General features: G+C 42.9%; 1 protein-coding gene and 1 long non-coding RNA gene across 3 annotated transcripts; one reads left to right on the top strand and one right to left on the bottom strand.

Moving 5' to 3' along the window:
• Nucleotides 1-33: 33 nt before the first annotated feature.
• Nucleotides 34-4129, bottom strand: LOC131139056 (uncharacterized). Its single transcript, XR_009132186.1, has 3 exons — nucleotides 3096-4129; nucleotides 2173-3029; nucleotides 34-2089 (listed from the first exon to the last, which is right to left on the bottom strand). It is a non-coding gene; the product is annotated as an uncharacterized LOC131139056 (long non-coding RNA).
• On the top strand, nucleotides 41-12208 carry n4bp2 (NEDD4 binding protein 2). 2 transcript variants are annotated; one of them, XM_058088342.1, is made up of 16 exons: nucleotides 41-490; nucleotides 2187-3033; nucleotides 3106-3230; nucleotides 3671-3759; nucleotides 3868-3944; nucleotides 4022-4162; nucleotides 4622-6966; nucleotides 7041-7126; nucleotides 7203-7248; nucleotides 8641-8807; nucleotides 8868-8992; nucleotides 9076-9202; nucleotides 9901-10083; nucleotides 10202-10370; nucleotides 11128-11251; nucleotides 11324-12208. In XM_058088342.1, exons 1-16 carry the CDS (start codon nucleotides 277-279, stop codon nucleotides 11367-11369), a joined length of 4911 nt encoding a protein of 1636 aa, XP_057944325.1. In that variant the 5' UTR covers nucleotides 41-276; the 3' UTR covers nucleotides 11370-12208. The 2 variants fall into 2 exon arrangements, 1 of the variants encoding a protein (XP_057944325.1); XR_009132185.1 differs by lacking the exons at nucleotides 10202-10370; nucleotides 11128-11251; nucleotides 11324-12208 and having other exon boundaries at nucleotides 9076-9334; nucleotides 9901-10042.
• The last annotated feature ends 512 nt before the right edge of the window (nucleotides 12209-12720 follow it).

Genomic DNA, 12720 nt, shown 5'->3' with positions numbered 1-12720 from the left:
CTCTGAGGTTGTCTTTTACTTTGAAATCAGTACTACAACTTCCGGAGTCGACCAGACGCGGACTTTCTGTTGTTTTTGTTTTCTTCTGATAGTTCCTTTCTCTTGATGTTGATATTACACATTTACATTAATTATTTAGGGTACATGGAGATCCGCGTTTTGCCATCCAGAAGCGCCCCTTTCTTCCTACAAATGTGTGAACTTAGTCAGTATTTGTGGCCACATTTCAAGTTAGCCCTAGCTGCTAACAAGTGACGGATTGACCTCGAAGGCGTCATGCCTCGCAGGAAGAAAAACGGACACAGCCCGACCAGAGTCCCCGACTGGGAGCTAGTGGGGGAAAGCCTCGCTAGGGATTCCGCTGGCGCAATGGCTTCCAACTTTTCCAACAGCAAAGCAGGCTCCGAAATCACCCAAAACATGCGAGAGATGTTTTCCCATTTGGACCCAGAAGTTATACACATGGTGCTGGCTGAGTGTGACTTTAAAGGTACTGTAAAATTAAAACATGCTTTCTTGTATTAGCTGGATAGCTCTCGAATAGAAACTACTTCATTTTGCTGACAACAATAGCACTAAAACGAACGAAAAAGAACACAACTATTCCAAGCATGCAAACGACTTACACATGGCTGTAGTGCATTTTAATGAAAGTATGATTGCGTCCATATAGTCAAAACACTTGAATACACCTCTATGTTGACTCAATGCACATTGATGTGCACTTATTCGAGGTTTAAAATATCTAATACTGAATCAGCCTTGTGGAGGTCTGTTTGCTTAACTTCCGATCTTGTGGAACAAGTTTGTTTGTGGCAGGAAGCCTTGATTGCTTTGACTTTTGACCTTTTTATGCCACTTTACAGTTACTCATATGGTGTGGTTGCCGTTGTGCCATGTGATTTATCAACCTGAATGTACTTTACAGTCACAATACACTAACTTCAGGAGAGTTTAGTAGAGCTTTAGAGGGCTGTGCAGTTGCCTGTAAAAAAACAAAACCAAATCATGTATTTGGATGAGCACAAGCAGGACTTACAGTGGACAAATGGGACACTAGGTCAATTGCACCATGTTTGGGTCTAATCCACACCTAAAACCTGGCACGTTGGGTAAGCGTGAGTTCGCCAATCTGTGCTACACTCCTCCTTTGGAAGAGGTGGACCAGGAGAGGGTAAGGTTGCTTGCGCGTGTGCACGTGCAATGTAATGCTAAGAGTCCACTGGCTGGCGCCAGTTGGTGCCAATGCAATTTGCTGTGAAGCCTAGTGTCGCCAATAAGGTGCCTAGTGGCGTGCATGGCTCAAACTGCCTCCCAACTGGCTTGTTGTGGCCCGTAACAGCGAAAAAAAATTAGTTTGGCGGTATGAAAATTTAAAAATGTTTAAAATCTTCAAGCATCAAGCAATCGGCGCAATGTGTCCACCTAGTGGAACCAAACAATCCGCCTATTGGAATCCACTGGAATGTAATGGCGTGAGCCAAGTTGCGCCAATGATAGTAGGAGTCCACTGGGCCAGCTTCCTGTGGCGCCACAGCGAGCCACTATGCACGAATCAGATAATCTGTGGCGCGAACTGGCGCCGGCCCAGTGGACTCCTAGCATAACAGAATAACGTTAAGAACTTGAGATTTCTGCTCACAAGTTCTTTTGATAACAGACACATCTTAAAATAGAAATAAATAGTGTGATTAATAAAGATGTGTCATTTCATTAATTACAATCCTCATCTCGCAGTAAGTAATTAACGACAGCCCTCAACTTCACAATAGAAATAATTAGGATGACTCAAAATAAGCACATTCATGCAGCAGTGTCATAGTTATGCAAACAAACAAGCACACAGGCCAAAACACCCAATGGGATGTCATAATTTTTTCCACATGACTGTATATAAACAATGAATGGCTATTTAACTTCATTTCCTTGACTGACTGGGTTGTAGAAATGATTTATTTATAGTAATGGAAATGGTAGAATGTTCGGAATTCCTGTTTTGATGCCATGGAATGTTGCTGTTGGCTATGAGAGGTCTGTGTGGATGTACTGTACATCAACTTCTCATAGTTGTTTTTTTTTGGACCACAAACTAGTTGAGAATCAACAGCACCATTCAAGCTGTGAACTCCATTTTACCTTAGATGAATCATCAAAATAAAAATGTATCTTTACCTTTTGTCTTGCAGTTGAAAGTGCAATGGACGCCCTCTTGGAATTGTCAATTGCTGCTGAACTTGCAACCCCTGTTTTATTGCCCATTTCTGGATTTGAGCGCACTGCTGCAGCCCTGCTTAGTCCTAGTCATGTTTCCAAACCTGCACCAGACGCTGTCTCAGAGCAAGTCACCTCTCCATTATCCACCAGCTTGCTAACAGAAGAGTTGGACTTTGAGGTTGAGCAGGAGGTCCAAAATCTGACTGCTCAACAGGAAGCCGGCATCCCACTTTCCTTACCTCAATCACAGCAGGTCTTCCCTGAGCTGCCTCATTTCAATCAGTGTGGGCGGGGCTCAGCCGGTCACTTGGTGCAGTCTGATACCTGCTCTCCAATGGACCCGCTCAGCACTGAGGCCCGGAAGTTGGTTGTGGATTTCCCATATTTAAGAACAGATCAACCTGTGGACGGGTCACAAACCTCTCTGAATCTTGCATCTGCAGAACGTCCCTCTGCGTTCCAGATGTATAAAAAGAACGGGTCATCACATATCAATTCTGAAAATACAGTCGGAAGATCTCAGACAACCGCAACACCATGGAACCTTAATTCACCTGCCTTCACTCCCAGCTTTCATGGAAACCAGAGGCCACCATGCTTCATCACACCTGCTGCACCTTTGAACTGGCCAAGTCGTGATAGGGATCCTTCTCCGTGGAGAAGTCAAGCCCCTCTTCGACCTTCTGCTAATATTGCCACCTCCAGACCCATGGCTGGTGCAGCACAGCCCCCCAGTCGCTCAAGCAGGCTTTCTTTGGAAGGGTGGGTGCTCGTGTTGATACGTGGCGCACCAGGATCCGGCAAAACCACGTTGGCTAGGTAAGAAATGAATAATATCCTCATATTTTAAGAATGTATGTTAACCATGACATCTTTACTACCTGTCTCCAGAGCTTTAGTAGAACATAACCCAGGGGCAGTTGCACTGAGTACTGATGACTACTTCACTCGTCAAGGACATTATCACTTTGACCCCACTGCTCTTGGGCAAGCTCATGAGTGGAATCACATGCGAGGTAAAAAAAAACAGACTAGCATTAGTTCTGATTAATTAAAAGGGATGCAGGTGTCAGAAGTAAAGTACAGTGGAACCTCCATATGTTGAACACCCCAAAAGTCAAAGTAAAAATATGCCTAAAAAATCAAATAAGCAAATCATGTGATACTGAGTTCAGTGAGCATCTAAGTGACTAACTGTATGTGTTGCTTTTTTAAATGTTAAAAATGGTATGCAGAATGTCAAAATGTGCGATGATTTACAACATGATGATGATGATTTTACAACTGGAATCATGTAAACCATTTTGTTCAACGTTGTTTGGGTCCACTGTATAACTTGGTTATACAGTGTACAGTGTATACAGTGTAACCACGGCAGCACTAAAAGATGCTCAGATGCTTTCCCCCCACTGAATGTATTTTGTTATGTATGTCTCATTTGACCTTTACCCAATAGCCAAAGAAGCTTTTGAGAGGGGCGCCAATCCCATCATAATTGATAATACAAACATGCAGGGGTGGGAGATGAAACCCTATGTGGCCCAGGTCAGTCAGCCTCTTACTAATACCTGTGATAAACTAAAACATCATCATATATGTATGCTTTAAGTGTAATTTTGCTTTTTAAAAATGCTTTGATGCTTCTCATGTTAGGCACTGAAACATAATTATAAAGTGCTGTTTCGAGAACCCGACACTTGGTGGAAGAACAAGCCCAGAGAGCTACAAAGGTGAGTGAGATAAGACGAATCACAACAACACTAAATTTCTGTGAGTTGTCTATTTTGTGTATCACTGCCACTTGCAGGCGCAGCAAACACCACGTACCTGTGGAAACCATTCGACGCATGCTGAATGGATATGAGCGCTTCGTGACAGTCAAGTCCATTATGGGTGCATTCATGCCTGAGTGGAAACAGCGCCTTCTGTTAGAGAATAGAAACATACAGTGAGTGCCACGCCATATTTTCTTCGAAATTAGGCCATTTTGTAACGGTAAATAGGAAGGCCGTATGTTGCTTATTCTTCTGCATTGCGTTGCCAAATGTACACTCAATGCAATACTTTGGAATGCACATTGGAACCAGATACTGACTGGTTTTGAGACCCCTCCGGGCCAGCTCCAATATAGTTAAATTGTACATTTTACAGTGCCCTTTTATTGTGGCCAACCTAAGGAAGACCTGTGCAATCATGCTCATCCATACTAATATGGCACACCTGTGCGGTGGATTCACTATAGATAATGAATGATGAATGGTGCACACATTTAGACAGATTTGTGAACAATATTATAGTATTGTGTATTTCGGGGATGAATCAACATTGGGGAAATACTGCAAGATTCTCATTTGGGTGACTGGGTTATTTGGTCTAACTGCACAATTCATGTTCATACTCCCCTCAGGTGTGTGACTCCTGATGCAAAATGTCCCGACCTTGTCAGCGAATCTGGACTGATGACAAAAAATTCCCGTCCCCATCTCTATTCCTCCCTTCCTGATGTGTCATCTGTAGGCCATTTTTCGGAGGCGGGAAAGTTAGAAGATGACAGCTGCACTGGACATTCTGAACAAAACTCTGAACATTTAGACAAGGATGATGACATGGATTTGGGGGCGCTAGACTCTGAGCTGGATGCCCTTCATAATCCAGGTGGAAACCAGAGGATACCTGACTGTATTGTGGAATCAGTGATGAACCACGGCAGGGATGAAATTCCACTGCCTTGCTCTGAGTCTGTTAAACAAAGGGTACCAAGACCAACAAAGAAGTGTGATTTTCACGAGGCAGACTCTGCAGATCTGGTAAAAGATATTAACCAGTCAGATGGCTTGGCGATGGAACAAGGACGGATGAAGGATGCATCAGCAGGGAGGGAGGAAGGCGAGAAGTCTCGGATATTGCATTTTGCCGGGGACTGGCCGACTGAAGAGGCATTAGAGCAACGGCAGGAGAGGAGCAAGAGGAGAGAGAGGGATGAAGCGGGTGATGGAAATGCAGTCACGGTGCCGTCTAAAGAAGATAAAAAAGACACAGACAAAGGGAAGGCTGGACCTAATCTCACAGAGTTCCAGAAGCTTCTTGACCTCATTCAGACTGGTGTAGTTACTTGCCAGTCGGGTTCTTCGTGTTCATCCCCCCTTTCTCTGTGCCATGGACAGGAGTTGGATACAGTTTACAAGATAGAAGAAGCCTTAGGCTGTAGGTCTCAGAGTGAGGAAACAGAACTGAACTTAAACACAGCTAAAAGCAGTAAAGGTGATTTACCGGATTGTGTCTTGGACTGGAAAGCTGCTGACTCTTACAGAGATGATGGGGAGGTTCTTAAAAGTGAAACAACAGTTGGTGGAAGAGAGTCAGATTCTGCTGCAAATACTCTGTGGGCTACAGCTAGCGATACACAAGAGAAAGAAATCCATAACACTGAGCATGAGGAAGACATGAAGATGTTCAAAGAGCAGAGAGACATTGAGGCAACAGTGCAGCTTGATAGCGGCCATTCTATTGGCGTATGTCAGGCTCCTGAAGGCAGTGTTCTCAGTGGAGACATCCAAGAGCCAAGGCAGCGTCAAGGTCGCAGATCAGGGAAACAGTGCAAACTAGCCCTCACCTTCACTCAAAACTGCCCAGCTCCCTTACTGAATTCACTTGAATGTCCAAGTACCACAGTGAAAAATGATGATGGTCAACTCATAACACGTCCTGACTGTGACACCCGTAATAGCAATCGTACACCAGACTTGTTCACCAAACCTGAAGACGACCTCCATCTGCAACCGTCCTCGCTTCCCTATCCAGATGGAGGTTGCCCCACCCAGACTGAACCTCAGGACTTTGCCCTTCTTTGGCGTCTCAATCGTCAAGACAAGCCACCGTGCACTGCAGTTACTTACCGTTTAGGTAAAATCAGATTCCTATGCGGCGACGCCTCACGTTTTGTGCCAGAGGTTGCATCAGCAGTGTCTGCTGGAGTTGCGATTCACCCATCCACTCACAACCCGGTACCGTACAATGTGGTGCATGAGAAAGGCACACAGGTGGACGAAAGAGAATTCGGTGCAACCCAAAGCCGCCTCGAGAGTCTGAGCATCCTCAGCCGTCATTTTAAACTAGTTGGTTTTGAAACATTGGAGGACTTGTATGACAAATGTCAACAAGACTTAGAGTGGACAACCAACTTGCTACTGGACTCTGGAGAAAAGCTCTTCAGAGATGAGGATGTTTTGGAGGAGCGTGGTGCTCAGGTCAAAGTGGAAGAGACCACTACACCTTTAGAAAAGACATTAGAAACCGGAGTGGCGGGTGAGCCGACTGATATTGTCCACATTCTTCAACAATCCGCATTTGAGGCATTCAGCAAGTTGGGTGGAACCTCCAGTGCTGATTTATCTAGTTTAGGAAGCACAGCTTCTCCAGTCACAAACCAGTTTGATACACTTTCACACACAGTACAATACAATCCAAGCCCAACACCTTTGGAAGACAATGAAGACAAAGAACCTAAAGGAACAACGGAGGAATGGAGTGTTGACATTGCAGATGACATTGCCAGTTTGGATGAGGTCAACCGACTGCTGTTGGCTGAGCTGGAAGAGTTGGAGAGAGTAGAAGAACAGAAGAAAGAGGAAAGGAATAGTGTGCAAGACACAGGCAGCCATGTCCTGAACATACAGCGTGTGGAGCTGAAACTACCCACTGAGCTGGCCCTCCAACTAACTGAACTGTTTGGACCTGTGGGGATCGAACCAGGTAACCACGCAAGCTATAACTTTAGGCTTGTCAATCATGTACGTGACTCGGTATGACGCCTATACAATGTTCAGGTACATGCTCTTCTGAAGACTATGCAGTGCAGATGGACATGAACCTGGCAAAGCTGCTCCACCAGAAGTGGAAAGAAACAATTCAGGTGAACTTCAGTTTTTTTTTTTTTTAAATAACCATTACTTGATGTATTTCTGCAAGTTAAACCTGGTGTTTTGCAGGAACGACAAAGACAAGCGACTGTTTCCTGCCACTTACTTCAACACAGTAAGTTGGACACTCTTATGGAAAAACGTCATTCAAACAGCCTAGTAAGCAAACTAAAATACAAGGTCATACAGTATTTTCTTAAGGGACAATACTATAGAAATGATACTTTAGAGTCAAGTTGTGTACAGTCGTCCCTGGTTGATCATAACTGTTTCCAGACCCGACCGCTATAGTGATTTTCAACATGAATTGATGGGATATTTTCATAGTTGGTGCACAAATCTGTTTATGACTTCTAAATACAGGTTTTAACATTATTGGAGCACTGTAAATATGAAATAACACCCCTATAGTCACTCCTGTTATTCAATGTCGACACCACATAGCGCCGGCTTCGGGATCCCTGCAGGGGCATAAGAGATTGCCACTGCTTGCATAGCAAGCTACCAAGCTAAATGGTCTCTCCAATTTACTTATTCGAAACTTAAAGTGTTTCAAAAGGGGCTCTGGATCTGAATCTAATCTAGTAATTCCAACAGTTGCTTTTATTGCAAATGTAGCAGGAGGGTGTGGAGTGACAGGAGCGAGCCCTGTGATGAAAATATACTTTTTTTGGGGGTTGTATCAGTTACTTTTTCTTACCGTTCACAAATGGTCTTGGAATGTAATCCTCTCGAAAAGCGGGGCTCTTCTGTATTTACTTGCCTCTTCTGAAAATGAGTCAACACACAGCCATTATCGTTGAAATAGCTGACAGTACAAGTGACTAAAACCTCTCAGTGAACATGTCCAAATTGTGTGAGCACCGTGGTTATCTAGCACTGCCTTAATCCTCTTGGGCATGGAATTCACCAGAGGTGCACAGGCTGTGACCGAAATCCTCTTCTACTCACCAGCTCACTGGTGTAGGAGGCGAGTTCAGGTATACCTGAGTTCAGGTATGGATACATGCTTGGCCACTCCCATCACCATCATTTTTTAGCTTCCTCAGTAAATCACTTGTCATCTTGAAGGCGTGCTTGGGGTCGTTATCATGTTGGAAACTACCTTGCGGCCTAGTTTCCCAAGAAAGGAGCTGATGCACTGCTTTCATCAACCGCAGCTCTTGAGTGGCGACAGTATATATATGCAGCCCCAGACCGTGACACCACCACCACCATGCTTGACTGTAGACAGTACACGGTTATGTTACTTCATTGTGTTGCCCGGTATTTAGAAAATAATGGCTGTGTGTTGAGGATTAGTGGATAGTACATCTATACTGCTATAAATATACTGTGCATATTGGCTACTAAGTAAATCCCAAGTTTAATTTGTAGAGTACTGTAAGAAAATAATGGCTAAAATGTCAAACTCCAACAATGTTTCATGGTTCATAATGCAACAGTAGATCTATATGCTAATGTCACCTTATCTCCACAACCTTTGTAACCCCTTTATTTGGTACAGCACCATGGAGTGGATCTCAAATGGGCAAAGCAACATCGTATCTCTGCAACAAAGATGCAGACAGTCAAGCTGGGCTGCCAGTCATGGACCACTGGAATTTCTCCCAGCCTCCTGTCTCCCTACGGAACATCATAAAAGAGGAACTGGCCATGCAGAACATAGAGAAGGTAGCATAGTTGCATTGATCTCCATGACTGACTTACCCCTGACCGCCACATTTGTTTCAGTCGAGACAAAGTAGGGCAGACCTCAGCAGGCGTGATGGAGCGTCCATGTTGAAAGAGGAGCAGCTTTACTCCCGTTTCCCCACCATTGATAGACACTTTCTCCAGGAAGTATTCAAGGACCATAAGTACGATGCCAATGCATAAACAAAACGATGAAAGGCTTTCAGTGAACATGACTAATTAGTCTGCTTGTTTATGATTTCATCAGTTACTGCCTCAGCCAGACAGAACTTTTTCTCAACTCTTTACTGGACCAAGAGCCTGTCAAGACCGTTGTCGCTCCAGAACTGCCTAAATCTGACCACCACCGACCTGCCAGCAAAGAGAGGGAACAGGTACAAACCCAGGCCACCACAGGGACACCATTGGGATACCTGGCCATTGCAGCATAAGATGACCAGGAAAGGGAGGGCTTTTTACAACATTTTGCAATATGGACATTTTTTGCCATATCATCTAGGTCACTGGTAAGAGAACCTGACTAACAGACACAACTGCTTGTGCATTTCCCAGACTGTTATCACATACTTGGATGCATACAATTGCTCCCAATGTTTTGGTAAGATGAACAATTAAGGTTGATTAAGATTCAGACACACCCTTAATGGCTTTTGTGGTACACAAAAGAACAATGGAACTTATCACTTTTAACCTCAGCCTCCAGCAATACAAGGGAAAAGATGGGGAATAATGGCGGTACCTAATTTATGTAATTAATTACATTAACATTTTAGTGTAATTAATGCATGCATATCATATGTCTATATATATATGTGTGTATAGTATATGTGTATTACAACTTAGGAACAACTGCTGTTACAGTATGTCCATCCATCCATTTTCTATCCACTATTCATGGATGCTGGAGCCTATCCCAGTTGTCTGCTGCCATCTCATCTGATGAAAATCCCATGAACCCATACAATTGTTGGTGCCTATTTTACGCCAATTATTCTCCTATATGATGTGTAGAGAGTTCTCTTTGTCCTACCTTTCAGCCACTGAACTGCTGATTTTCTTGTAAATTTGCCAGAGGCAGAAGATTCCGGACTTATCCATGCCCTTCCAGAACTACCAGGACACAGAGGATCCTCAATATGAGGACTTCAGGGCTGAGGCGAGTCTGCAAAGAAATCGGCAGCTTGAGTGTTTTTCTAAGGCTGCTGAGGCTCACAGGCAAGGACGCAAACAAGTGGCTTCATTTTATGCACTGCAGGTAAGGCGCTTATTAATCTCGAGATTAATCTTGGAATGCAGTACTTATGTGCAACCAGGAAAGGTGCTGTCGTGTTGTGTGTGGCAAAAAAAAGTATTTGGTTCATCTGCTTCCTTAGGGACACTTACACGGGCAGAAGATGCGTGAGGCCAACCATCGTGCAGCAGTTCAGATCTTTGAGAGGGTCAACTCCTCGCTTCTGCCAAACAACATCCTGGACCTCCATGGGCTGCATGTGGATGAGGCCTTGGAGCATTTGGGCCGCGTCCTCCATGACAAAAAAACAGGTACAGTGGAACCTTGGTTAATGTCATTAATTCCTTACTTAAGGTCCAACTCTAACTGAAACAAATGTTAATCGGATCGTTTTTTCCGATAAGAAATAATATCAATCCATTCCAGAAACCCCAAAAAGTTTTTATAGTTTTACAACTATAGTTTTACATGCAGAAAACACTTTGAAATGCATAGAAATACATGTTACCTTAGTTGAAGATTTTTGATGACTTACCAAAGACACAATGTAGCTACAAGATAACCATCACCATCTTCCATGTCATTATTTCTTGAATTCAATATTCTAAATACCTAAATACCCAAAATAAGGCCAAAAAAAAGTTGTCAAAAAGTGCCAGCGTTTTCACAAAAATGGTGAGAAAGTCTATTGAACTGAAGAAGTAACAGTTGTGGTGGTTGATCTCACTGCCACAATGTGTCTTTGAGAACAGTAACAACCTTAAATGTTTTTGTTGACATCATAGATGGGTGACATAAACAGAGCTGATTTCCAATTGTGGTTGCCATTTTCTTAACTTGCTAATAGGATGTTAACAAGGACAGACATTCTGTGATAAGAATATACATTAAGAACACAGTTGGACTCATACAGTGCATTAATAAAACATACATATACATAACACAGAGGGAAGATTAGTATTGAAGCATGTTCTTACACATGCATGTATGAGTCATTATATAAAATGATCCTATTTGCCATGACTGCTCTTTTCTTAAAACGTCTTCTCATGACATGTTTCAATGCAGACTGCGAACAAGGTCTGTGTAGACCACAGCTCTCTGTCATCACAGGAAGAGGCAACCACAGCCAGGGGGGCGTGGCCCGCATCCGCCCTGCCGTTATAAACTACCTCACCAAAGCACACTACAGGTATATAAACTCACACACACAAACACAGATGATGTGTGTCTCACAAGTGGCGCTTATCTCCTTATCTCACAGGTTTACAGAGCCAAAGCCGGGCCATGTGTTGGTTTCTTTGAAGTAATGAAGAAGTTGGTGTTAAAGCCGCAATGAGAAACAACGCTTACTAACACATGAACAAAGATCAGTATGCTACACTCGGGGTTCTTTCTTCTTTGTCATCTTTGTGTGTCTTAAAAGAAACCAAAATTCTTTATTTTCAGCTCAATTCTATTTAAATTTGAAATGCTTTCTTATGGCAATAATCATTTTATGAATCAGCATATTTTATAACAATTTTTAACTGTGTGTTGGCTTTGCAATTGTTTCAGTGGCTTTTAGGGTTTTTAATATCAGAAGTCCGGTAGATGCTCCTCGGTTGTTCTTTATGGTTTTAGATGATATTACTTTTCCATAATTGGTCTTACTTGGATTTTAACGTTTCATGTACTGTAATTTGGACATCCAGGAGGAGGGTCTCCATTGGTTTGAACCTGATCATGTATCAGTGGCCAGCTCATGTGGCTTGTGTGGAAGTGTGTTGGTAAACCTCACTCCCGGACACCGTAACATGGACAACGAATCGAAGGCTCAGGCTTTTAGCCGGGATCTGTGGATGTGGGTTTGAGCCCAGACAGGATGGGGGCTGGCTGGACTGCATGTGTCACACCCAACTAACATCAATATGAGTGTGAAAAATTCACATTTTAAAGACCAAACCATTCATTGTGTTCATTATCAAAATACATATCCTGTCTATATTTGTAGCGCAGACTGCAATATATTGTAAAAACTGTGAAGCCAGAGTTGTATTTTTTGTATACAATGTACATTGATGCTTTGTAATTGAAATTGGATGATTGTATACAGGAATAAAATGTGTTATTTCATATTCCCTAAAAGGTTGTTCTTCTGCACTGACAACAGCGGCCTCTGCTGGCACGTAGGAGCATGATTATTTTATAATTGCACTGCATTAAAGTAGAAAATAATTAGCAGACAATGTACTTTATTGTACAAAAAGATCACAATTTTAAGACCAGTTGCAGGAATTTATATTTTGCACTGTAGGATCTTAAAAAGCATGTTTGCCTTTTGCCACATTTTTGCCAATATTTTGTCTTTTAAGGTTGTGGTCATAAAACCTTCGATTAGCTGGTGAACAGCCTATTTTACTTTAATGTTTGTTTTCCCTCACTCCCATTTCTTGTTTTTTGCATTTTGAAGCTCAGAACCTCCTTAAGATCCAATAGTGCAAAATGTAAATTCTTAGAATTTTTCAAGTGATCTTAAAATTGTGATCAGCAGTGTATTTGCAAATGCAAAGTGTCAAATTGAGCATGTACTGTAAGTGACTGCAATTGCTGTGGCTGTGGGGGAGGGACGTGTGACCCTCCCCTCTTCCTCAGCAAGCGGATGTGCTTTAATTTTCATTT

This window comes from Doryrhamphus excisus, chromosome 1 (genome assembly GCF_030265055.1).
Source record: "Doryrhamphus excisus isolate RoL2022-K1 chromosome 1, RoL_Dexc_1.0, whole genome shotgun sequence".
Lineage (NCBI taxonomy): Eukaryota > Metazoa > Chordata > Actinopteri > Syngnathiformes > Syngnathidae > Doryrhamphus > Doryrhamphus excisus.
Note: the sequence above shows the minus strand (reverse complement) of the source record. Positions and strands in the feature narration are given on the sequence as shown.